The 25,107-nt window shown below is 31.2% G+C and overlaps 1 protein-coding gene across 1 annotated transcript in view; it reads left to right on the forward strand.

Moving 5' to 3' along the window:
* Nucleotides 1-25,107, forward strand: part of LOC147067478 (uncharacterized) — a 135,750-nt gene that overhangs the window by 78,974 nt on the left and 31,669 nt on the right. Inside the window, exon 4 of the mRNA XM_085953609.1 lies at nucleotides 8,843-9,040. Within this exon, the coding sequence (XP_085809735.1) occupies nucleotides 8,843-9,040 (198 nt within the window). The remainder of the gene's footprint in view (nucleotides 1-8,842; nucleotides 9,041-25,107) is intronic.

The raw sequence follows: 25,107 nt of genomic DNA on the forward strand, positions 1-25,107 counted from the left end.
CAGGGATGAGGCAAGATTATAATGGTCTGCTCTGCAGCGATTGATTGTGACGATTGTTTCTCTATTTAGCATTTTATTGGTATACCATGGTTTGGTTTCAGGATTGTAATAACTTTGAAAGTACTTTTTCCCTTTTGTTAGACCTTGTTCTTTTAATAAACTATCTGTTTCAGTTTTGGCTATTTTCTTGAATGTTTCAAAAACGTCTGTATACGGTATGGGGAGTTTATCACTGCTCCTCTCAAGAGTTGCTGTTTTTGCAAGGCTATCTGCGTTCTCGTTCCCCAGAATTCCAACGTGTGAAGGAATCCAGTAGAATGTAATTTTGCTGTTATTTGAAGTTGTTTGTATAAATTTGTTAAACCTTTTTTTAATCTCAAGTATATATAAATTGGTTTTTACGCCAAATTTTGGAAAAAGTAGACATTGGAGAGCACTGAGTGAGTCCGTAAAAATGATTATATTTTTGTTGACGTGTTTGAGCGCTATGTCAAGTGCATCATTCAAAGCAATACATTCCGCAGTAAATACAGATGCATTTTGATTAATGCTTCTTTTTATTTGAATATCCAATTCCGGACAAATACATGCAGTTCCAACTGAAGGGGAATCTTGAACTTTACTGCCATCTGTATAAATTGCACACAAACCACCCCGAGAAATGATATTGTTTATTTCTAAATTTGGATTATTGGAACTTTTAAGACTGTGCCCTAGCTCAGTATTTATGTCAATCGAAGTAAATGTTGTTTTGTATTCATGGCAGTACGGTGTATAGTTATTTTAGATTGTATAAAATGTCCATTGATCAAGTGTGTCTCAACAATTTAACGAATATTTCATGTCTGGGCAGACACAAAAATTCAAACCAATTATCACCTTACCCAGATAGCCGGCTCTATTTCATTTATAATGTTAACAATAAAAGCTACAAAACAGTCCGGCAGCAGGGCAATCTCTCAGTAGAGTAGATAAAAATACGCCGAAAACCGTTTTTATTGTCGTTGAAGAAAAAGTCGCCGAGTTGAGAGAAAATAGAAGAAAATAATCGTTGGTGTTGGATGTTTGACTTCATTCATAAATCGGTTGAGTAATGTTGCCAGTCACTTCCTCCTGCCGCGACCAATTCTGTCACTCTTCTTTGCTACTTTGGTCGCGGTGTTGGCAACCAACGATGTTCGTACGATTTCGATCTGTTATTGCAGGCATGTCCAACATCGAGTAGGCTGTAATCCATCACACGGTATCAAAACTGGCCATTAAACAAGATATACCGACTTAATTTCCCATTCGTTCTTATCCACCCATTCATTTTTATTCTTCTTTTGGGTACTCATTACACTCATCGTCAAACTATTCTCCCACTGTACAAAGAGCCTACTGTGCGACGGCAAGGTAAATAATGGCCCAAGTTAACTTTCAAGGATTTACACCATTTCTAGCTCTGCTTTCTGATTTCTCATAGTTAATGAATGCTTCTTCCTCTTCTAAATTTCAATGAAATCATATTTTCTTACAACTGAATGTACCTACAAAGTTTTTACATTTTTATGATTCACGCAATATGTATGACGCAAATCCATACCATTATCGAGTATCGACGCGTTGGACACCCCGTGCTATTGCAAAGATTTTACGTATCTAGTTTTTTTTTTTAATATTTTGATAAATTTTTATTTGAAACCAGGGAACACAAACTAAATTGAAACTGGCTTACCTTACTGGGTGTGGTATAACAGGCTAAATATCTTGAGTGTGGAAAAATAAGGGATAAACTTAAACACATGTTAAAGAATATGCTATTTTTAATAGTTAATAATATGCATTTTAGTGCGTCACGGGATAAGGCAATCTTAGGAAACAGTCGATAGAGTTTTTTTACTTGGATTTTATGGCAGTTAGGCCATAAACTACCCTGTTTCCACGGCGATGCCTTTTACATTTCTATTTATATATTTATTATGTGTTTTCAACATTCGAATCGGTTAAATAAATTAAACTACGTATTTTTTATCCAATGATTTTTTTATTCACAAAAATCAAGAATTTCGTATGTAGATATTAGTTAATAAGAATACTGTAGCTTTTCGTAAATCAAATACATATCACGCCAAAATTTTCTCACATAGTCACTATGCGACAGGGGAGTTTTTTTGTAATTTTTGAAACAAGGAAAACTAACTTTGATTTCTAGACGACGTCAGGAATTTGAGGTTACCTTCGGACGCATAGTTGTTCAGATATTTTGGCTAATTAGTATCATACCAGTTGATTAAACGATAAAGCACTTTCCTCGAAATGCGATGGTTGCAAATTCAAAGTCCCGCTCGATACAAAAAAAATCATTTTCTAGATGTTATATTTGTGTCGCTAGATTTCAAAATCAGCCAATTCCATAATAGATGAAATAGGAGAAAAACAGCTTTTCTCAAATACACAGTCACAAGGGTGAAAGTTTATATTATTTCAAATATAGAATATTTAAAATTAATAAATTCTACATTTTGATAATGCAGAAATGTTAGAAAGCAGTAGTTCTTCAGCAATTCACAAAAAAGTAAAAAATACCTAAAGGTGGACTTGGCTGATTTTGAAATGTAGCGACACATTTCTGCTTATCAAGCTTACCTACACTAGTAGTACCTACATTATTGTCACTTAGCACTCTAGAATCTCGTTCAAAAATTATTGTAAACCTACTATACTATACACGAAGAATAATCTACTGAAATGGGTTTATAAAATGCAATGGTGTTATCAATTGTTTTGGGAAAATCAGTAAGGCTTTACGCAAACCAAAGGTTGTTTATCATTCGTGTAGACTCCTGCTATACCTACCTGTCTCTCACGGCGTGACCACACCTTTCTCACAGCCGATCAAAATGATCGTTTTCATCAATGTATCTACCTGGATGCATGACAGCTGATCGATTTAGGTAGTGAACTAAAATTATATAAGTAATTAATAATTATAACGATATGTTTATAGAATTGATTGATTATTATTATTGACACCAGTCTGTTTAATAATTTAATAGTGGGTACAGCGTAATCAAAACTCCATTACACCATTATACTCCAGCGTTGTCTTTCCTATACATAACCATACATTAACCGTGTTACATAAACATTTTCTATATATAAAAAAAAGAATTAGTATACAATTCACCAATAAGAATAATTGGTATGTATGTAGAATGGTATGTTTAATTTTAACTATGGAGTGTTACTAAATTACTAATTTTTGCCTAGTAATAATTATGGCAATAATAAATCAATATCTTGAAATACTACCTACTTTGTTTTGCCCTAAATTGGCCGCACCACACCCGGTTTTAATGGGCTGTCACATTGAGAACCTAGGTTTGATGTGAAACATCTTTTTTTTTTTGACTAGGAATGTCTCAGGAGCAGTTACCCAAGACTGGGGTTGAGGTCACCGTGCATTCATTCTTTGACTAAACTAACATGACTTTAATTCTCTCGAAGACAGTCTCGAAGCATTAGACAATCAGAAGCTTGCAGTGGCAATTTTAGGTACCTGAATGCAGGGCAGATTCCCCGGCAGTTTCAGGCCCTTTGCCTGTGTGATAACTGCTAGGTATTCAGTGTTAACTATTTTTTATTGTTTGCTTTATTTTATACACTTAGCCTATATTTCCTCGGTCCAGAGCCAAGTTTGCCTCATACTACTATATTTCAAAGAATCTTGTAATAATATCATTGGATTCCCAGTTATTTGTTACATAAGTTTCAAAGTCAACTTAATATGACACCATATTTTCAACTACTCATGACTTAAAAATTGTATCATATAATAGCAAGTGACATATACATGCAAAGTTCAACCCTTAAACTGAATTTAAAAATTATATTTTATGATTTTAAAATGTATTTAAATTCATTGACTACTATTTTTCATCTCTACTATCTTAAATTGACAAATAAGTAAACAGCTTTAACTAATGACATTTCAATTATTAGGCAAAGTTTAACAACACCGCAGGCGAAAAAATATATTTTCTTCTAAACATACTTTCAACAACTGTTATCTTGCTACCCATAACCAGTGAATAAGCTACGTTTACCATAATATATCACTGTGTGTCGCGATAATATGTTTTTAATACAAATTTTATCACACCCACAATCAAAGTTCAAAAAATTACCTGGTACATTTTATACATTGTAAATTTTAACGTATTAAAGAAGTCGCTCACGTCTCACAGACTGGTGGATAAACTGTTTGTTTCCTCAAAAAATCAAACATAGCGACACCTGTGAGAACTTTTCTGAAACGAGCGTAATAATTTTGTTAACTGTAAACGGTTCAATAATAAAAAATATATCATATTATTTGAAATTTATTATTTTGGTACCTACCTAGTTTACTTGAGAAGCTATTTTTTATTATCAATTTGACGGAAGTGGTGGTGTTGGATATGTACTAGTCTTTCATATAAATGACATAAATATACATGATTGTTAAATTCCTACTACTATTATTGTGTAGAGATAGCACTATTTTTATATTTGGTGTCAAACTGATAAAATGTGACCAAGTGACCAAATAATTTACGCGGTCTCTACTAAGTTAATCTATGTACGAGATTAAATATTTGAAAACATACATTCGTTATCTCAAAATCAGCCTATATGGAGATAAATCCGATAAAAACATCATAATTTTAAAATAATTTAAATTTGGAATAATAAATACCTATCAAATCAAATTAAGAATATCAAATCACCCAAAGTAACATTCTCCGGCAAATAATTTAATTATTCCAAAACAACAGTGTGCCCATAAAGTGATAAACCAATTCAAGGCGCACAACGAGAAGGTCAAGACCCTCCCTGGGGAGGGGAGGAGGAACACAGCAGCAACAAACGATTTGATATAAAGCAAAAGGGGGGGCGACTAGCCCCCTGGGATGTTTCCCCCTCGAAATTCATTCCATTGTGTACAAATAATAATGATAATAATATCTAATGATATTTCAGCGACTGCTCACTTCTGCGTTTTCGCAAATTTAGATTTTTGGGGGACGCGTACATTGAATGGGATTTTTATCAAGATTTTTTTTAATCATGAAAGCGCCAAATGGGTAGATACCTAGCAATCCATTCAAAATGTAGTACTTTTATTCAAAAAATATATTTTCAATTGTGAAAATAGTTATGAATGAAATTAGACCACTAAGTCATTTATCTTATAATAAATCAAGCTAGTATCTTAGAAAACATAAACAGGAGACCGCATATAAATATCTATACCAGTATTCACGAAATTAAAGTAAAGCAAATCTCTATTTCTGCTTCCATTTCTATCCTCGTAATATTATGTTTACGTCTCTTTTTGACGTAATCACTGAATTTTATCTTAGCGCACCTACGTCAACAAAGCTTTCTAAAAACTTAATTTTACTCAGTGAACCAGAGTCTCATTCCACTGTTTAAATAAAATGCAGTCTCGTGGAGGATGTGCTAACTCAAAACTCAGATTTCAAGTGTCTAATAAAGTAATAGGTATCCCTTGACGTCCTCGAGGATACACTGTGACACTCCAAAAACCGAATACGATAAATAATATCCAATATATGTAGATTACAACTTTAAAAAGTATTGGATTTACACAGAAAATCAAATAATTGATTCAATTATACACTTACTTTTAAGATCCGCATAGATCTCGACTCTATTTTTTATTCATTTACTGTGTAAAATAACATTCACAAAACTGTATTCTGGTTGGCTGCAATATTAATTGACAAATTCAATCTATAGTGCCAATAACAAACTATCACCCCCTTTCTGCCATTCAGCTAAATGTCAATGCAGAATGTACCATTAGATTGATTCAATCAGTTGTAATGGTGCTTTAATGCACCTCTCCTGGGAATTTAACTCAACTCAACTCAACTCACCCCTTTCATACAAATGCCAGCGATATCTTTCGACTAAGGGAGTGCTACTAGCAGTGGCGTATATACTAAAATACCCATTTGAATATGCAATATAATACACGATTTCATTTAAACCTTTCAGTAGTATTGTCTTAAAATTATTACTATGCATCTTTATGTTACTAATACTTTATTGTTTATAATGAGAAGCAAGACTTATTTATTATTTGTATAGATAAATGTATTCATCATATTTTGGCAATGATGCATAAAATGTATATATATATATAAATAATAAATAACTTAAATAGTATGTTTCAAAGAACACTTCTGTAAAATATATGTGAGATAGAATAAGAGGCCATCCATGGACTGAAACCGTATGCGGTTTATATCCGTGTGCCATACTAAACTTATGATTTTTGTTCATGAAAATATATTTTCACTAAATTTGTAAGTGTAAGTGTATGGTATAAACGGATACGATCAAATGCTTATAATATACTTTGTGGAAATATATTTCCAAGACCAGAAAAGATAAGCTTAGTTTAGCACACGGTTCGAAACCGCATACGGTTTCAGTCGATGGATGGCCTATAATTCTGCAACCATGTCAAACTTTGCCATACACTCATATTTATATCATTATCATCAGCCTGGATATAACCATTTCAGGGTGAAAGACCAAATTGATTCCATTCATGTGCGTTGCATATTTCCGGAAACCTATTCAATTATGTCGATCTAGGAATACCATTCTGATGTTTTTTCCTCATGGATACCACTAGAATCTAGATAACTAGAATAATTCTCCAACGAGTGTGTGTCTAGTCCGTTTATATTTGAGGTTCTTAGCTAACTATATTACATCACATACCCTTGTATGTTTCCTTATCGAATTATAGCTTTTCCTGACATAATGTAGCAACACCAAATGATTTTTTTAAATATAATAAATACGAAAATGTTAAGGCGGACACACAATCAATTAATATTGCACACACTTTAAACAAAAAATATACACTGTGGTCCCAATTTATCACGAAATGAATTTCATCCAAAACTACTGACACGAATAATCAGTAACAATTTTATTTCTACAATTTTTGGGACTTTCACGGTTGCTTATTTACTGTAAGAGATTTTTGAGTTTTTATCGCGTGTTCTTCAACCTTCATTATGCTCATTTACTAATTAATCAGTTTAAAAATAATAATAATGTCTATACATTCTTTTTCTTTCTATTTTATTTCACCAATATAAATGCTGTATATATAATTAGGTACAATTAAACAAATACACATTGAATTAATAAATAAATTGGTATGTGCCTTTTGCCCTTCACAGATCTACCTATGTTTTTTTTTAATTAAGACTAAACATCCGATGGGAAAAATAGCTACATACTGATCGATTTTGTTTTTTAGTGGTAGGATGCATGCACACCTCACTGAATTGAATAAATTGTCCATATCTACGTCACTGGAATATTCACCCGACTAGTTTAGTGTATTACACTCAATACTGGCAACTTAATAACAACACCCTTTTAGATGACTGTATTTTAGTATAACTGCTTTATAAATTGTAGAATCATTTATTCTGTATACCAGTTGTAAAAAATAATCATAATAATAGAAAATTATTACTATTCACTTTTTTACTATAAGTATACTTTTTTTTCATTTGCTTTTCAATGCGATGTGGGTTTTGGCCAAGTTTCAGGTTTCTTGACTTATTTATTTTACAAAAAGTGAACATCAGCCACTTCCGAGATTTAAACCCAGGATCCTTAATTTCATAAGTTGAAACATTGCGACTCGTCCATGATTTACTTCTTTTTTGTGTGATCAAAAAGTTTGGACTATGCGTATAAGAAATCAGTTTTAATATTACTAAAAGGTCCACTTTCACTTATATGATAATTTTTATTATTTAGGGCGGTTCTGGCCCATGGAGTCAATGTATATATGCTCATATTTCACCATCTACATCATAATTTGACTATTCGTTTGTTTCATTTTCTGATTCAAAACTATATGTAAAATAAAATAAATATTTATTCAAAATCATAAAATATTAAAAGTAATTTACACCAAAGAAGCTGATACATATTTATTCTTAATGATTTATAAAATAATGCCTAGTGAACTCACGCTCACGCAAGTGGAATATATGAATATCCAAGTAATTTGGTTTAACAATGCTATTATAAATGGATGCACACCGAATGAGCTAAGCTTCCCCTATTTTAGGTGGGAAGAACAAACAATTATTGATGCTCTCGATTTCTTAACACTAACAAGCATGGCAGAGTTCTCTTTTGCAATACAAATAAATTGGGAAAATGCGTAACAAAAGTATCTCTTTTTAATTTAAGAGATATTCGTTAGATAAAGAAAGCCACGTAACAATATAGAAATCTTTGAAATTATTCAACAACTTACTTAATCATTATTTCTACAATTACTATAAATTTATTTTACGTAATCATAATATTAGTGATATTATCACTAATCCGATTTTGTTCACACTCACCGTTAGTATTGATAATCCAGTCAAGGAAAGTGATACATATTTGTGCGAACACTACCACTAACACCCTTAACACTAATCCTGCACTTAAAAAGCCCTCAAGTGCCCCTAATTCTGGTACACAGTGTGGATGAGGGGTCGGATTCATACCATGCTCGATGCTACCCCTAATAGACAGAGTAACACATATGTTTGGGGAGACTAGAATCAAGATTATAATATGCGATTTATTCTGGTGGAATTTTATTATAAAAGATAGAGCTTTTATTTCCTAAGTTTCTAACTTGGTTTAACGACCGTTGTGGTGAGACGTTCACTGTTATATAATATGTCAAAAATCTAAGTTCCTATGATTTTATGTCATATAACAATATACTCATTATTATAACCTTACTTTTCAGATACTACGAAACTGGTAGCTTTAAGGCTGGAGTGATAGGCGGAAGCAAGCCCAAAGTAGCCACTCCTCCCGTCGTGGATGCCATCGCCGCTTATAAGCGGGAGAACCCCACCATGTTCGCCTGGGAGATCAGAGATCGACTGCTTTCCGAAGGCATCTGCTCCCAGGACAATGTTCCCAGCGTCTCCAGCATCAACAGGTGAGAACACTTTCACAAGTCATTTTACTAATTATTAGACAACTAACATAAATATTCAATTATATCAAGTATTATATCTGTGTAGTTTAAACTCTTTCAAATATGCAAAAAAGGTTTTGTTTTTACCACTCGTTATTTCATAAAATTAAGGCGTCCCCGGAAAAAGGGTCTATATGCAAAAACAAAATTGTTCAGGAGGAAAAAAACGTTTTATTCTATCATGCGGACTCTTGGAGTATATCTGTGATAACAATTATTATGTTCATGAAAACATTCTTTATCATTGACAATTTTGTTTTGATAATAAAATAATCATATATACCCCTTTTCTACGGTAAGCATTTTAGTATTGCTAATATATCAAAAAGTGTGGCAGTTAAAATAATAAAACTTTCCAATATCGTGAGCAATGTTATATAATATAACCGTTTAAGTCAATATAATCACTTTTTGACATGATGTATTATATAGGCACCTTTTCCGGGGACGCCTTCAAATACTGAAAGGCTTTCGTATTATATGATATTTTTATACCACGATTAATTCATTACATCAGTAAGTATCCATCCATATTATAGGTATAAAATTATGACATTACAAAATTCAAAATTATTATTAAAATATAGAATATAATATATCAAAATGAAGGAGAAAAAATCTAAATTGTATTTGATAGTGAAGTTTATCAATAATGTAGCTAGATAATCAGATCTCTAAGTCGTCATATGTAGGTATACACTAATAGCTAGAATAGATTATTATTATGACTATTCAAAAATACGTGGTAGAGTTTATTAAATGTGACGTGTTATGCCAATTATTTCTACAACAAAAAAAAATGCCAAATAATCATTTTGAACTGCAATTACTGTAACACACATTACACAATTCATTGAATATCAAAATTTATTTCAAAACGACAGTAAAAATAATTATGTCGGCGCGTAAAACTTTAAATTCAAATTCAATTAAAATTTTACATATAGTGAACATTACAAATTATTAATTTAAGACGTTCACAACATGACATTGAGAAGAAAAGAAGTAATATTAATAAAACAGTATTATATAAAAAAAAATAGGTCAGCATTAAACAGTAGAAAAGTGTAAAAAATATATAAATTTGATCGGTACAAGGAAGTACACCGTATGAGCTAAGCAGATCATATTTTAAGAATCTATAAAACAATGTCCACCTATACTCATCCTCACACAGGTGAAATATGTCAATATCCTAAGTGATTTTGTTGAAAAGAGTTATTGCCCTCCCAATTGGCATTACCAATGGCAGGTTAGTTCTGCACCTTGGGAGAATAAACAACGGATGTCCTCGATTCCTAAGATAATTATCAGAGACACACAAGCCGATACCGCCAAGAATGGCAGAGTTTCCATTTTCGCCGTGTATAAGTCGGAAAAAATATGTAGATTGCTACAGGATGTGGATATTTTCTGTTTTACTCGTAGCAGTTTAAATGCGAAGTAGTAATTACGCATTTATTACACATACAAAAGGTCAATAATTGTAAGTAATTGTATTTTGTCTATGCATAACAACTAAAGTATTATATTAAAAATATAATAGCATATTTCAGTATGATACATAATGTGTCCCTAATAATAAAAATATACATATTTCGTACATATAATATGACAGATACATACCCAGTATATTTATTAAAAATAATAAAAAATACTCCCACACACATATGGTATTGAATATTAAGTACCAATAGATATTGGTAGTGATAGTGTGATTTAAAAATTCCGGGGCGGTCTGCAATAATAATTGTTTTCACAATCAAATGGGGTTAGTTAGGCCAGCCTCTGGCAACACCACTCTATTATTCCTGGTCGTCGGCTCTCAACATTGAAAAATAAACTTTTCCACTTCCGAACAAGCATTTAATTATTTTTAACAAATACAACATTAATTTTAAACATCGACTTTTTGGATAGTTAATGTTTGCGTCAAAATTATATGATACAAATATTTACCAACTATTGCTATAATTATTTTGTTTAATAACGTAATCTGTCAATCTATGGTGAAAAGATATTGTGTTAATAAAATAAAACACAATATTTAGTACATACTTATTCCACACAGTTTAATTCGTTTTTGGAGATAGAAGTTCTTAAAAATTTGTATTAAGTAAATTTTTGTCCATATATTCAAAAAATAATATTGACTCTAAAATTTGTTAGTATAATATAAATTATAAATAAATAAATCTACGATTGTCTATTTTGTATCCGTTCACAATTTCCCATTGAAGCGGACGAAACCGATCCTGCGCACCTATTCTATACACACGACTACTGTTGACCGCTATCAGCGGCTATCGAGGGTAGTTTTACATATTTTTGTATTGAAGTATTATAATTTTTACAATAAGTTAGTTGTAATTGTTAAAATTAGTGTTATATTTTAACAGCACCTTTCTTGGCTGTGCTAAATTTTATAGCGAGATAGACAGTTTTGACAGCTTAGACGGCTAACTTATAATAACAATTATAATACCTGAATACAATCATGTGATAAACTACCCTCGATAGCCGCCGATAGCAGTCTTGTGTTAGTATAGAATAGATGCACTGATAATTATTACACTATGTGGAATGAGTGCTACATTTTGTATTTTACTTTAATTAATCAAATATATTATTCGCAATAAAACATCACAAGTTTTTATTATACATAAATAAATATATATTTATTTTGGTGATTTTTTTAATATTGCAACCAATTCAATTCAATTGTATTAAATTGTTGCACCTATGTATTACAATTCTATCATATCTCATTGAATACATAAAAATTAATAATTATTATATTTTTTAAATTTATTTTTGTTTTAATATACAAATAAGTTCATACGGTTTTCGGTAAATTAACCCTCCTCCCTGCCTATTGTCACACTTGGTCACAAAATGTTTTACCCCTTATCTATATTACGCGACATTTGTGTGCCTTCTAGTAGTTAGAAAACATAATCATCATAAATTTCATTCAAATATTTTATTAAAATACAATAAAAATAAGTTAATTTTAAATTTTATTGATTTTGTGACGTCAACTTTATAACATACCCACATATCCCTTTCATCATATATCATCACATTGTATTTGACACTTTTGACCGGTGTCATATATGGGCGACTCCTTATTATACGTATTTTGGATTTATAGCATTATTTCTCAAAAGTTCAGAAAATAGTTACTTACCAAAAAAAAAAAAAAAATGTGGGTGACAACGAATCAAAAGTTTTTGAATCAGTGTCACATCAGCTGATTGAACAATGAATAAGTGAGTGACCTCTCTCCGCGAATGTCCGAGTCAGATATGAACAGTTAACAATACCACAAAAGCTTTTCTCTTATTATACTGCTTGCACGTTTCATTTTGTATATAAACACTCTAGATCAGTGGTTCCCAAAGTTGACTGGGCTCCGACCCATCTAACAAAAATTTCCAATCTTGGGACCCACCTCTTGGCTGTCTTAGAAAAAAGAGGGCATACATATTGGTAATGCTCAGATTCCCTAGTGGCGAGTCGTGGGACTACTTAATGCTGTCTTATTTGTTCTAATTGAAAAAAAAAATTATAAGTGTTACCAATATGAATGAAAGACTGTTGAAATAAGAAACACAACTTAAACTAAAAATATTACTTAAATACCTACACTTCAACTTCAACTTTAGTTACTTTTAATCGCAGTGAGTTTGATATATCCAATTTATTTCGGTATTTAGTTTTAGTGTTAACCATAGCCGAAAATCTGACCTCACATAGATATGAGGTAGTAAAGAGGAGGAGGACTTTCATAGCTTCATCGAACAGGCAAGGATAATTATCAGCAACTGAGAGCCAGAATTTCGTTAACTGTTTACGATTGAAACTATTTTTTAGTGACGTATCTTCTGATAAATCAATGAGTTCTTCACTTGCTTTTGTTGACATACTAGTTGGTAAGTCGTCTTGAAATGGGTTACAAATCCAACGCAACGAATCAAACTTTTTCATATCTTCCCCAAAATAATCGTCAATGTTATTTATTAACAGTGATAAATTACTGGAAATTTCAGATAGTATGTTCATCTTAGGCTGCACTTGGTTTTCAATAATAAAAGTTTCAAGTGTTTCAAAACAATCATACTGAATGAAATATCAAATTTATCACTTCCTATTTTTTTTTAATTCATGTATACAGTGACGAGGGCCCAATCAACATTCGCTCGCGACCCACTGGTGGGTCGCGACCCATAGTTTGTGAAACCATGCTCTAGATTAATAATATTACCTACACATAGACTAAAGTGAAACAACTATAAATGTCCAAAAAAGAAACATTTTTCTAAATCAATTAACACGAAACGAATATTTTGATTGGTACTTTAGGATTATTGACAAATTAGATACAAGGATGTTTAACAATACCCAAAGTTTAGATGAACATTATACGTATTCCTAGCAACAACAGATGTTATATATATTAATTGTTAATTTGTAACTCTAGAAAGATATTTTCATATAGGTAAGATAAAGAAAATTAAGTAATAGGATTTATGACTTATATAACGTTTTCTTATCAGTTGCTGTTATCCGTATATATCACTATTTTAATTTAAACATGCAAATTATTTCGCTCTCTTTATAAAAATAAGCACACAGTTTCTCAATCGGCATGTTGTGGTACACTAGCATGGCGTGAAAAAGTGCACCACAAGATTTCATCAAATTTCTTCCTGATTCCTTTACAAATTTTGATAATGTTAACAGTAAAAAATAGCATGTGGCGCAATTTTGTTTGATTATTCTAAAATAATTGTATTTATACGATACCATGAGATTGTTTCTTATTTTTCACTACATTTTGGAGTGCATAATAAATAAGAAAATGGTTTTCTTTCGCATATAAAAATTACCAATATAATTCGTTTTGCAAGATTACAATTATTATTAATATACATAATTGGTAGTAGATACCTACTATATATTAATTTGTACAGCATATATTTTTTTCTATATAACCACACTAAAGGCATTGTGGAATCACATAAAAAATATTGTTATACATTTTTTTTAAATATAACTCCCTATATTATTTATGGTACATGCTATGACGTGATATATTTTTTATTTATAAGTTTTGTCGCATCTTGAGTCTCAAAAAAGTGATAGTAAACATTAAATTTATTTTAGTATTTTTAGTGTGCCGACTCATGAAAATAGTTAGAAAGCACTAGATTAACAAATATAAGTAGATATCAGAAAATATAGTAGGTAGTTTTTTTATATTATTGCTACAGTAGAATTTAGATGTAGAGTAATGCTGTATTTATTGAAAATAACGAATCTAATTTCTCTATACCTAGTTGATAAAGTTGAATGTTTGTCATGTATAGTCATGAAAATATAAATTAATATTGGCTTTTACTCTGAAACTTGCCACAATTTATGTCTATAGGTACAATATTATCCCAACTAGCATAGCATATTGTCGTCTAATTCATAGCCAAACAATAAAACTATTCGGGAGTAGCGCTAAACTTCCAATGGAGTGAAAACAAAGGGAATTCACAAAATAATAATAACGATTGTTAGGTTGCCGTTGTGAGTCGCCCTCCTCCTCTCTCGCTGTAGGGCGGGAAAGGGAAACGCGATTCAAGATGGCGCGCCGGATGTGACAACTAAACGCGCCAACCGGAAACAGAAATATGAGAGAATTAAGGCAACCTTGAAGTATTATTATTATTCGGGGATTTCTGTAGGTAGTATTAACGTGCGTACAATTTTACTGAGAAATTCGTGCCATAGAACTGATATAATACGAAATTAATTTTAGATAATCTACCTTTGCGTACTTCCTCTTCTATAGAGGATATAAACACTAATATTATACCTCACAAAAAACTATATGGATGTACTTAGGTATCTATTTCTTCTTCAAGATATACTTATTCGTGAACTTCCATAATGTGGAGGTATATTAACAGGACTTTTTTTAAAGAACTGGTCGTCACCTTATGGTTGCGCTTTTTATAGTGGACTGTAATTGATGTTGATGGAATGATTGTGATGGTCGATGTGGATGCTGGGGGGGGTGAATGATAGGATACCAGGCACTAACCTTTTATGATGTTGAGGCTGGCTCTATGGTCTGGTTGCACTATCACTCGCGCGGTATTATTTGTTGGGTCAGTTGACGGTGAGAGCTGGTTTAGATTATAATTGTACGGTTGATGAATGACAAGAGCCTGTATCACGGCTTGCCAAGTGTTCAGAATTATCGCTTGGACGACGGTCACACTATATCGAGTTGACCCGGCCGTGGTTTACGAATAACTTTTATATCAGTCTGTATGCCCTTTGAATTACTCGCGATGGTCTTGCTGTAGCAGCCTAGCCAAGCCCGTTGTCTTGAGGTTACTTGAGGTAACTAAATGTTAATCAATCACGATCAATTGATAACCTGTAACTGCTGGTCGCTTGGATTTGCGACAATACTGAGTATTTGAGGTAGGGGGGGAATATAGGAATGAGAAAGACCATAATCGCTCCAACCACCCTACAATCATATTATATATTGGAAAAACAAACTATAAATTTAACTGTACGAGATCCATTAAAAATATAAAAAATTAACTGCGTTTCGCCATTATCAATCAATACACAAAGTGAAAGCAAAAACATTCAATTAAATAAGATAAATTCCCATACATCCATCCACATTACGTACATATATAATATTATATAAACTTTTGAAAGAACAACTTAATTAAAATGTCAGTGACCGAAGACCCAATTAATTACAGAACCATGTCTCAATTTTTTCTCTTCATAAAAAATAGCAGAATTAGCATAAAAATGAAATTTGCATGATGAAATAAATTACAAGTCGCAACCCCTAAATGACATTAATATATTATTGAAGGGGTGCAAAGTGCATCAGAGCCAATTATACGCTCCACGAATTCATAACTGGAAAATTGCATTTAAATTATGTGAGAAATTACTTCGATTCGATTAGGAATGATATTACTCGGAGGTATGTTATATGTCATAATATATTATATATCTTATATTTTATCATTAATTTATATTGATGTCAATTAAAAATAGTTTATAAATTAGAAAGTTAAATATATCATAAAGATGGCCTGGTTGGTAGATCGGTCGTCTCTGAAGACGTGGATCGCAGATTCGAGTTGAGTGTAAAAAAATTAAAGAATTTTAACAAATCTGACAATATAAGTATTACCATATTTCAATACTTAATAGCGTTTAGTCGCACAGGCAACATTTTCGCAAGGGGTCTTCCAAACAACTCAGTAACTCAGTAGAGTCGCTTCTTCATATTTTTGCACTCCGGCTCTATGATGAAAACGGTGTAATATATTCTAAAAATATATTTTTACATATATTATCTATTTATTTTCTTATTCCTACATATATTAATACAAATGAATATCATTTGATGTAATTTTATGCGAGGTAATCAGGCAAACAGGCGTATCAGTGTAGTAAAAAGTCCATAAAACGTGCAAACTTATAGAACGTATACTCTACCTACCTAAAACCACCACTGATATAATAGCGTACACATAACAGATTAATAAATAGAATTCCAATATAGCGGACACAGGGTTTTGAATGTGTGAGTGTCCTATGAAAATGAATCATATTTTAGACGTACAATTGTGTGTTTTTCAATATTTAAATACACCAATATTGAATGAGCGTCAATGCATAAACCGAGAGCAGCTGTCAGAATGAAGAACAAGTTTAGAACGACGTATTTTTGACACGTGTTTAAGTTTATCCCATATTTTTCCACACTCGAGATCGGTTGCCTGTTACTCCACACCCGTTAAAGTGCGGCCACACCGGCAACAAGTCGCGCGACAACTCGTTAAATTTTACGATAATTATCATAATTGCTTAAGAAATTTTACGATAATTATCATGCTTATCGTAAAATTTAGCGAGTTGTCGCGCGACTTGTTTTCGGTGTGGACCCGGCATTAGGTATTTCAGTTCCCATTATTTCTCAGTTTGCTGGTTCATCGTAACTGATGATGAAGTAAAAATAAAATACATACCTAATGTGCAATGTTTTCATATTAGCTAGATTACAAGAGTATAATGCTTTAACCCCAAACAAACCAAAAGGGGTCATTGAAAAGCGATATTCATAATCGAAATAACTTGTTCATGAGCTAACCCTCTTTAGGTTTACAGTTGAATAGATTTAAGCCACGTGCCGTCTTTAGACATGGCAAGACTTATTTTAATGGAAGTCATTTATTAGGTTTTTTTCCATAAGTGTAATAAATTACTGCATTGTGTGCTGTTTTGCTTCCAAAATATTGATGCGTATTCAAAATTACTCTTTACTTTTTTTAATACTCCCACGTAGGACACCAACGATAAAAAGATATAACAGCACTTTATATAAATATCATATTGTTTGTCTATGGTCTATAATACCAATTTCGGGTTTTATTATCAATATAAGTTAAAAGTACTTCTTCTCCTTCTTATATATCCAAACACAGTATATAATCCAAACTGAAGAAAATAAGTTACTTACCAATCTTTAAAAGAAAATTATTTTGAAGAATCTTTGGATCAACTCTAGAAAGCAAGGCCTACAGAATAAAATTAAAACATGATCAGGAACTGTAAAATATTCCAAATAAAATTATGGGATTTCAAAATACACATCTTTAATAAGAATATCTTTTTATCAAACCTGCAACGTCTTCCGACAAGGCTGACTATATTCAGGTCGTGGCACTGAATTTCGAATTACGATGTTAGTGTAAGTTTGTTATTATCTTCAAATGCATTGCGGTAACCCGTTCGCAATAAATGTAAACTTTCGATTGCATATTTTGTTCTAAATTTTAAATAAATACATTATAGTTTTTTTCATTTTATCTACTACTTCCCCTAATATTTCCATCTAGCAGTATTTGCGAGTATTCACGTATACTGTCCAACTCTTCCGGTCAATTGTGCAAATAGTCGATGGTCGATTTGAGCCCTTTCCAATTTTATGGGGATTTGATGAACCCCATATAAATGGGCCGACTTGTTTTCAAGTTTCCTGAACCAGCTGGGTTTTAATGGAAGTTATTTAATGGGCCTATTGGATAATCATTGGTCAGTAGATATATTATATACCAAATAATGGACTAGTTTTAATGTCCCATTTCATAATTTAATCTTTAGGCCCTGTTATTATTCAGAAGAACATATATATCACATAATTTCAAACAACATTACAAAAGGTATTTCCATAGCATCAGAATATTAGTTAATATAACTATGCAGGTATATTAATTAATATGACATTAACCAATAGTGCTTATTGTTAATTAAAATATCAAAGATTTTTATATAAAATATTGTTTCTATTTAGTCTGCAAGACTGCTGACAGATGTGCAAGTTAAACTACTATTGATGAATAATAGTTTTTCAGCTAAAGGAAGAAACAGACAGACATAAATTTAAAAAAAAAAAACGATATTATGTAAATATCGCTATTCATCATTAAATTCATCGCTGTGTGTATTTAAAACGTAGTTTCATTCAATTTCGAATCTAAAAATCTCAATTACATTGAATTTAGCCAAAACATAACTCACTGATTAAAAGCTAAATATATTATGTAAGTTACAAACGTGTTCTTCAATTTTATTATTAGTATAGATATTATGGACAACTTTATTATTATTATATTTATAAATCTAACAATATTTCTGCACATTTGAGGTAATTATTATTTTTATAATCGTTCAGATAGTGTTTTATATCCGTTGTTGATCCATGCGGCTTACTAATCACTTTTATAACAGCAGCTTATCCTTGTTTTATATTAGGGGAATAATTGTATTTCTTATATTATAATAATAATAAAAAATGCTTTACACAGTTATAAATAGTACTTAAATATAAAATTGCCCACTACCTTCTTTCATATTTTATTTTTATTAATGAAACCAATTCCATCTACAGAATACACATGTGCAACTAATTACAGTAAATACTATTAAGTATTTCAAATTCTAATTGATGGAATTTTTGTTGGTACTGTTATTTTTACGATGCTCATATCAATATAAACCTTATACATATCTATATTGTATCAGTTACGTGTATCGGTTACTAGGTACTTACCTAAAAATGCCGAAAAGTTAACCCAACAATGAAACTGGTTATTATGGAATAGTACAAAACTTTCATCAATTAATTAAATTTTGTAAATATTAATTCAATTAACTAGTAATCGGTTAGTAAATATACCTATCAATTGTCGTATATTATTACATGTTTATAATCTTAATATCAAACAGTATTTAATATGTAATATAAGAAAAATATTCAATGATGTTTATGACTACAATTAAAATGCTAGTTCATTCAAAAATCATTAAAGCACAGACCACTCGGTTCTTCATTCGATAGCCATTGGGCCATCATCCCTCCGTCACCGAACAAAGGCATTCAGGAAGTTGCGTCAGGAAGTGACGTCACGTGGCGCGCGATGGCAGCGCCACGTGGCGTGCGTGTGACAAAAACGCATTTGCCATAATGACGGAGATGCTGTGCAGTTTTATTTTTTAATTCACTTGTTGATGGAATCTATCAGAGATATTGTTATTCATAGTCATAAATATTTTCTATATTTATTGCTCCTATATTTATTTAAAAATAAAGAATTATGCAAAGTGCACATTGAATAAGCAGGAGGCATTAATAAGATATCCAAAAATAAGAAAAACCAGTTTTAAAAATAATATTACAATGTTTTCATTTTCACTATGACCCGTTGTCATATCGCCCCTTTCCCTCCGAGGTCTGTAATTGAAGCCCTACCTTTATAGCTATTTTTATAATTCTGTGAAGGTCTTCCATCCTCCTCGAAACCAAATCACGATTTAATTTCTCAGCAGTCTCAAGAACATTCTCAAATCGCATCTCAGTGTTTTTAAACATAAAATTGTACCGCAGTGTGCAAAGTGTTTCTTAACAAAATATTAATTGCAAAACTGCAATTGGTTCCTCACCACGATAATGAGGATATGAAAATAATTATACATGGCTTCTTATCTTTCTATATACTGCTTCTTAGATATTTTTGACGGCACTTAAGCCGAGATGTAGTGTCACCAATCACTAATTAATCGTTATTAGGAAAATTAGCGTTTAGTGGTTAGAGTATGCGCGCGCAGCTTACAACTTAACTTAAACCACTGTCATACGTTAACCATAAATCGTAGAAATTAAATAAATACAGTTTTTAATGTCGTTTACTCATCAGTCTTTTTCAACCGACGGTCCGTGAATTTTTGACGTCAAAATATATATGCTAAAAATTCCAGTAAAATCTTTAAACACCATACTCCTGCAAGTGTTTGTAGGTACATTGTGTTTTTGTTCTTAAAATAGATTAATAGTTTTACGTGACGAAATCAACCGCGATCAGACATTATTATTTGTTACCATTTTTTTTATTTAGTTAGTGATCCTCAAAACAGTTCTTCTTCAGTAATCCGCTGGTATTAACTTGTTATAACAATAAAATCTCCTCAATACATAAAATTGTAAACTACCGTAGATAGCCGCCGATAACCACCTTGTGTATAGAATACACCCACATTATTCATTCATTATTGAAATATTAAAATTCCTTGTTAATAAGTTCGTTTAGACCATTATGTATTAATAAAATTATCCAATATTATAGTGTACGAGTATTTTAATATTAAATTGCAGTGTCATACAAAATCAGTATCGAAATAGTCCATCTGGGATTATCAATTGTTGACTACATAACAATAAATACTAGGTATATGGATACAAGTATGTAGACTCATTTGCTACTTGTATGATGATAACACCAATCGATTATTCCCTTTAACAATGTGTCACACCATATGGGAGCTACTCCAATCGACATTGAGATGTTAATACAGGCAACACATTACAAAATACGATTATCGCGAGAATAAACGCTTTATCATACAATATTTAAAAGAGAAAATTTAAGTAAATTATCATTTTTATTTTTAAATAGAACATTATAGGTGTCCACAGATTTTTTTAGGAATGGCTATAACTATAAACAATTATTCACTCAATCCAACTGGATAAAACAAACTCCAGTAGGTAATAATTATGGTAATATTAATAATTAATACACATTAAGCTATATAGTTCAATTTAATTGATGATATATTTAAATAATTACAGGATAAAAATAACTTTTTATATAGAACGTTTTTAAATTTTCTGTTGAATTATTATGCTCAATATGCTCAAACTTGTACTTGATATGAAGCAAATAAATAACAAACAAACAAATATAGAATACTGAAATGTCATTTTGACATTTCATTTTGATTTCCATAGTAACGCACGTATATACTAATAATTTAGTTGCTAGAACCACTCCCTTAGCAGCCAATAATATCTTTTACTTTTTACTGATTTTTCTGAAATAACTTTCCATACAAAACAGAATTAACTGAAAGTGAATTCCACTTCTGCTTAAAGATGGCTAAAAGTATTTAAAGAATGCATTGGCATCGTGTTCTGATATATTCTAAAAGTTTCAAATGTCTAGCTAGTCGGGAAGTTAGTTAAAAATCAACTACAAAATTTGTACTGGACAAACAAACAACCACCGGACAAACAAGAATACGAGCTAATAAAAACGTTGTAAAAATACTTTAAAAGAATTCATATTGATCTAACATAATTTCTAAACGCTATCTTGTGTTTCTTTTTCTAACACAAATTAAAATAAACAAATCAGACGTTTTCTATCAAAGGATATATTTATTAAAAATGTACTATTGTAAACGCATAGTAGAGTATGGTTACGTAATGATTGTTCGTAGCGTATTTGCACAATACAACATTGTACTTCAAAATGGGTAACTATTTATTCCCTAGTGTCAAGTTAATTCCCCAAACACTCTGATTCTTTTGCAAAATCCACTGGTTTGGAAGATGATGTATTTCAATTATATAATAGGAGCAAGTAAATAACTACCCTAAGCACCTACGTAATATATCGTTTTACATAAAACACATTGAAAATAATGTTTTTTCGTAATGACCAAATAATTTTGGTAGAGATTGCGATAAATACATTTATCGTATAGTTGACAATTTCCCTTTTAATAGACGAAACTATTCTTGATTATTATTATTATTATGTAGATTATGCACCTACTTAATATATATTTTATTTTATTAAAACTGGGGTTTAAACAAAATAAATAAAGTAATTTCTAGCGTAGTTTTCTATACTTGATTCGGTACTCGGACATTGAAATATATTTTATTTTCAACAAAAATAATTGTATATAGGCATAGTCTTGTGTATATTAATTTAGTCTTGAATAAATTACAAGATAAAAAGAACTTTTTATATACTTACAACGTTTTTAAATTCTGTTGAACCATATAAACTTGACTTGACTAGCTTAAACGATCAAAAAAAAATTGTACTTGACATGTCATATTGATTTCCATAGTAACGCACATATATATTAATAATTTAGTTGCAAAGACTCCAGACCCCTAGTAACCAATAATGGTGCCGAAATAACTTTTCATACAAAACAGAATTAACTGAAAATGAATTCAATTCTACTTATGGCTAAAAGTATTAAAAATGCATTGGCATCGTGTTCTGAATATATATTTAACTAGTCGGAAAGTTAGTTAAAAATCGATTGCAAGATTTGTACCGGACAAAGAACCACCGGACAAATAAGAATACGAGCTAAGAAAAACGTTGTAAAAATAATATGTATTTTTTTATTTGTTTGAATATAAAAGTGTAAAAACTTCAGATAATATATTAAACTGTCATTATATAATATATGCAGGCAAATAAAGAATGCAAAATGTTGCAATTAATTTCTCTAAAATTACGATTACAAATAAAATAAAATAAACCATTGTATATATAATTTACCGAATATATTTGATTATAATCTGTTATATTCGATGGAAATGGGAGATATATGGCGTGTGTTGACAAAATAATACTTTGAAAATGTGCTATATAACAAGAACTTTTGTAGTTATCTTATTTATGTATTGAGGTATTACATATTATTACAATAAGTTAGCCGTATAAACTGTCAAAACTGTCTATCCCGCTCTAAAAGTTAATACAGCCAAGAGAGGCGGTCTTAAAACATAGCACTTTTTGACAGTTCAGACGGTTAACTTGTCGTAACAATTAACAGCCTCAATACATAAATAAGATAAACTACCTTCGATAGCCGCCGATAGCAGCCTTGTGTATAGAATAGATGGACTAATGTATGAAATATTGCTTTATTCTCAATTTTAACACAATGTTTACAACAATACTCGTTAACGGTATTGATATAGCTACATATTTTATGTGGTAATGAAATGTTAATTTTTACGATAAGAAAAGACAAGGTATCATAATGACATATTATACGTATGTCTTACAACGTCTACAGATTATGTGGGCTAAGCTCGCAAAGATACTCAAAATGCTTCATTTTCAACCATCACACTATACTTCGGCCCTTACGGTTCAAAACTCAATTAATATTCATTCCCACGTCGGCTTTTCTTATTTTTAGTATCACTATGTTACGATTTTGGCAATCAAAAATCTATAATATAAACCCAGTAACTTGTCAGCCCGTTACAATTTTATACGATTGGCGACAATTAGTGTAGCATTATTTCATTTAGAATTCATTGGTAAAATATATAATCACAAGGTAGACGAAACACTTGTATCTTATCAACATTTTCCGATTAGTTATAATTAATCAACCATATCACCTTATTAGAACCACATTATCAGATATATGGTACAAAAAAACTACTTCAATAATGATTGAAATACTGGTAGCCGAACAAAAAAAAGCTTTATTTATCTCAACTATAAGTACCATTGGAAACATCCACTTAACGCGTTATTGAAATTATTGTTATCAGTAACGTTGATTAAATCTACCATGGGTAATTAGATTTCTGGAAATATCGGAAAATATTCCATTGAAAATCATACTTACATATTATTATCTACATATAATAAATATTAAACATTAATTAATACACAATAAACCAATGTTTAACATTCAGAACATTTTTCAATGATTCCCGCCATTAGATAGCAAATAGAACAACAAAGAAACATAATTATTTGTAGAAAAACACAATTTAAAAAAATAAACTTGCATCGAGTGCGATTCAAAATCTCGTCTTTAAGCACAGCCTCTAAGCTATTGATATATCTATAATTTATTATTCTTGCGAATTATTTCTTATATTTTCGTTTAACCTGAGGTACTTCAAATTTCTCCAATCAGAAGGCAATCCGCTTTATGACCAATTAGTATAAATTACATTACCAACTTAATCGTAAGCCGGCTCTCACATCAAAACTTGTCTCGCCTAAAATGTGTCGAATACGTCGATGTGATGTCATCAATATTTAACACAAACATCAAAAGACACGTTGCTAAATTGAGCTCTGCAGATTGGTCGAATGGGACTGTCTCGTTTGAAAAAAACATCTGGCTGTTGCAATCGACAAATTGCATCCTTCTCGGGCTCCAAGTCAAAGAGTCGAAGTAACATACATAACACCTACGAATTAGTCATTCCTATACTGGCTCGCCGATCACCGCATTCAAATATATATGCGTTTCGAAGGGTACGCGCGACTGTATGCGCGATAGGTAGATGTACGCGGTCTTCAGAAGAAACACTGGATCTCAGTTCTCGGAAGGTTTGTTCGGCACACGAGACGAGTTTTGATGTGAACGCCGGCTAACAGACGTCTGGCGCTAGTCAAATTTGATTATTGAGATTGGAGTTTAAAAAAGATATATATATATACACTATCAACCACCATATTTACAGAAATTATGTTACGTGGTAACGTAATTTATTAAGAAACAGTATTATAATAATTTATAATACATACGTAAACATATTTTGAAATAAATTGCCTAAAGCCGCGTTGACACGGTCCAAGTAC

Source organism: Rhyacophila brunnea, unplaced genomic scaffold (genome assembly GCF_057557595.1).
Source record: "Rhyacophila brunnea isolate RB1 unplaced genomic scaffold, BYU_Rbru_1.0 scaffold_4, whole genome shotgun sequence".
Taxonomy (NCBI): domain Eukaryota; kingdom Metazoa; phylum Arthropoda; class Insecta; order Trichoptera; family Rhyacophilidae; genus Rhyacophila; species Rhyacophila brunnea.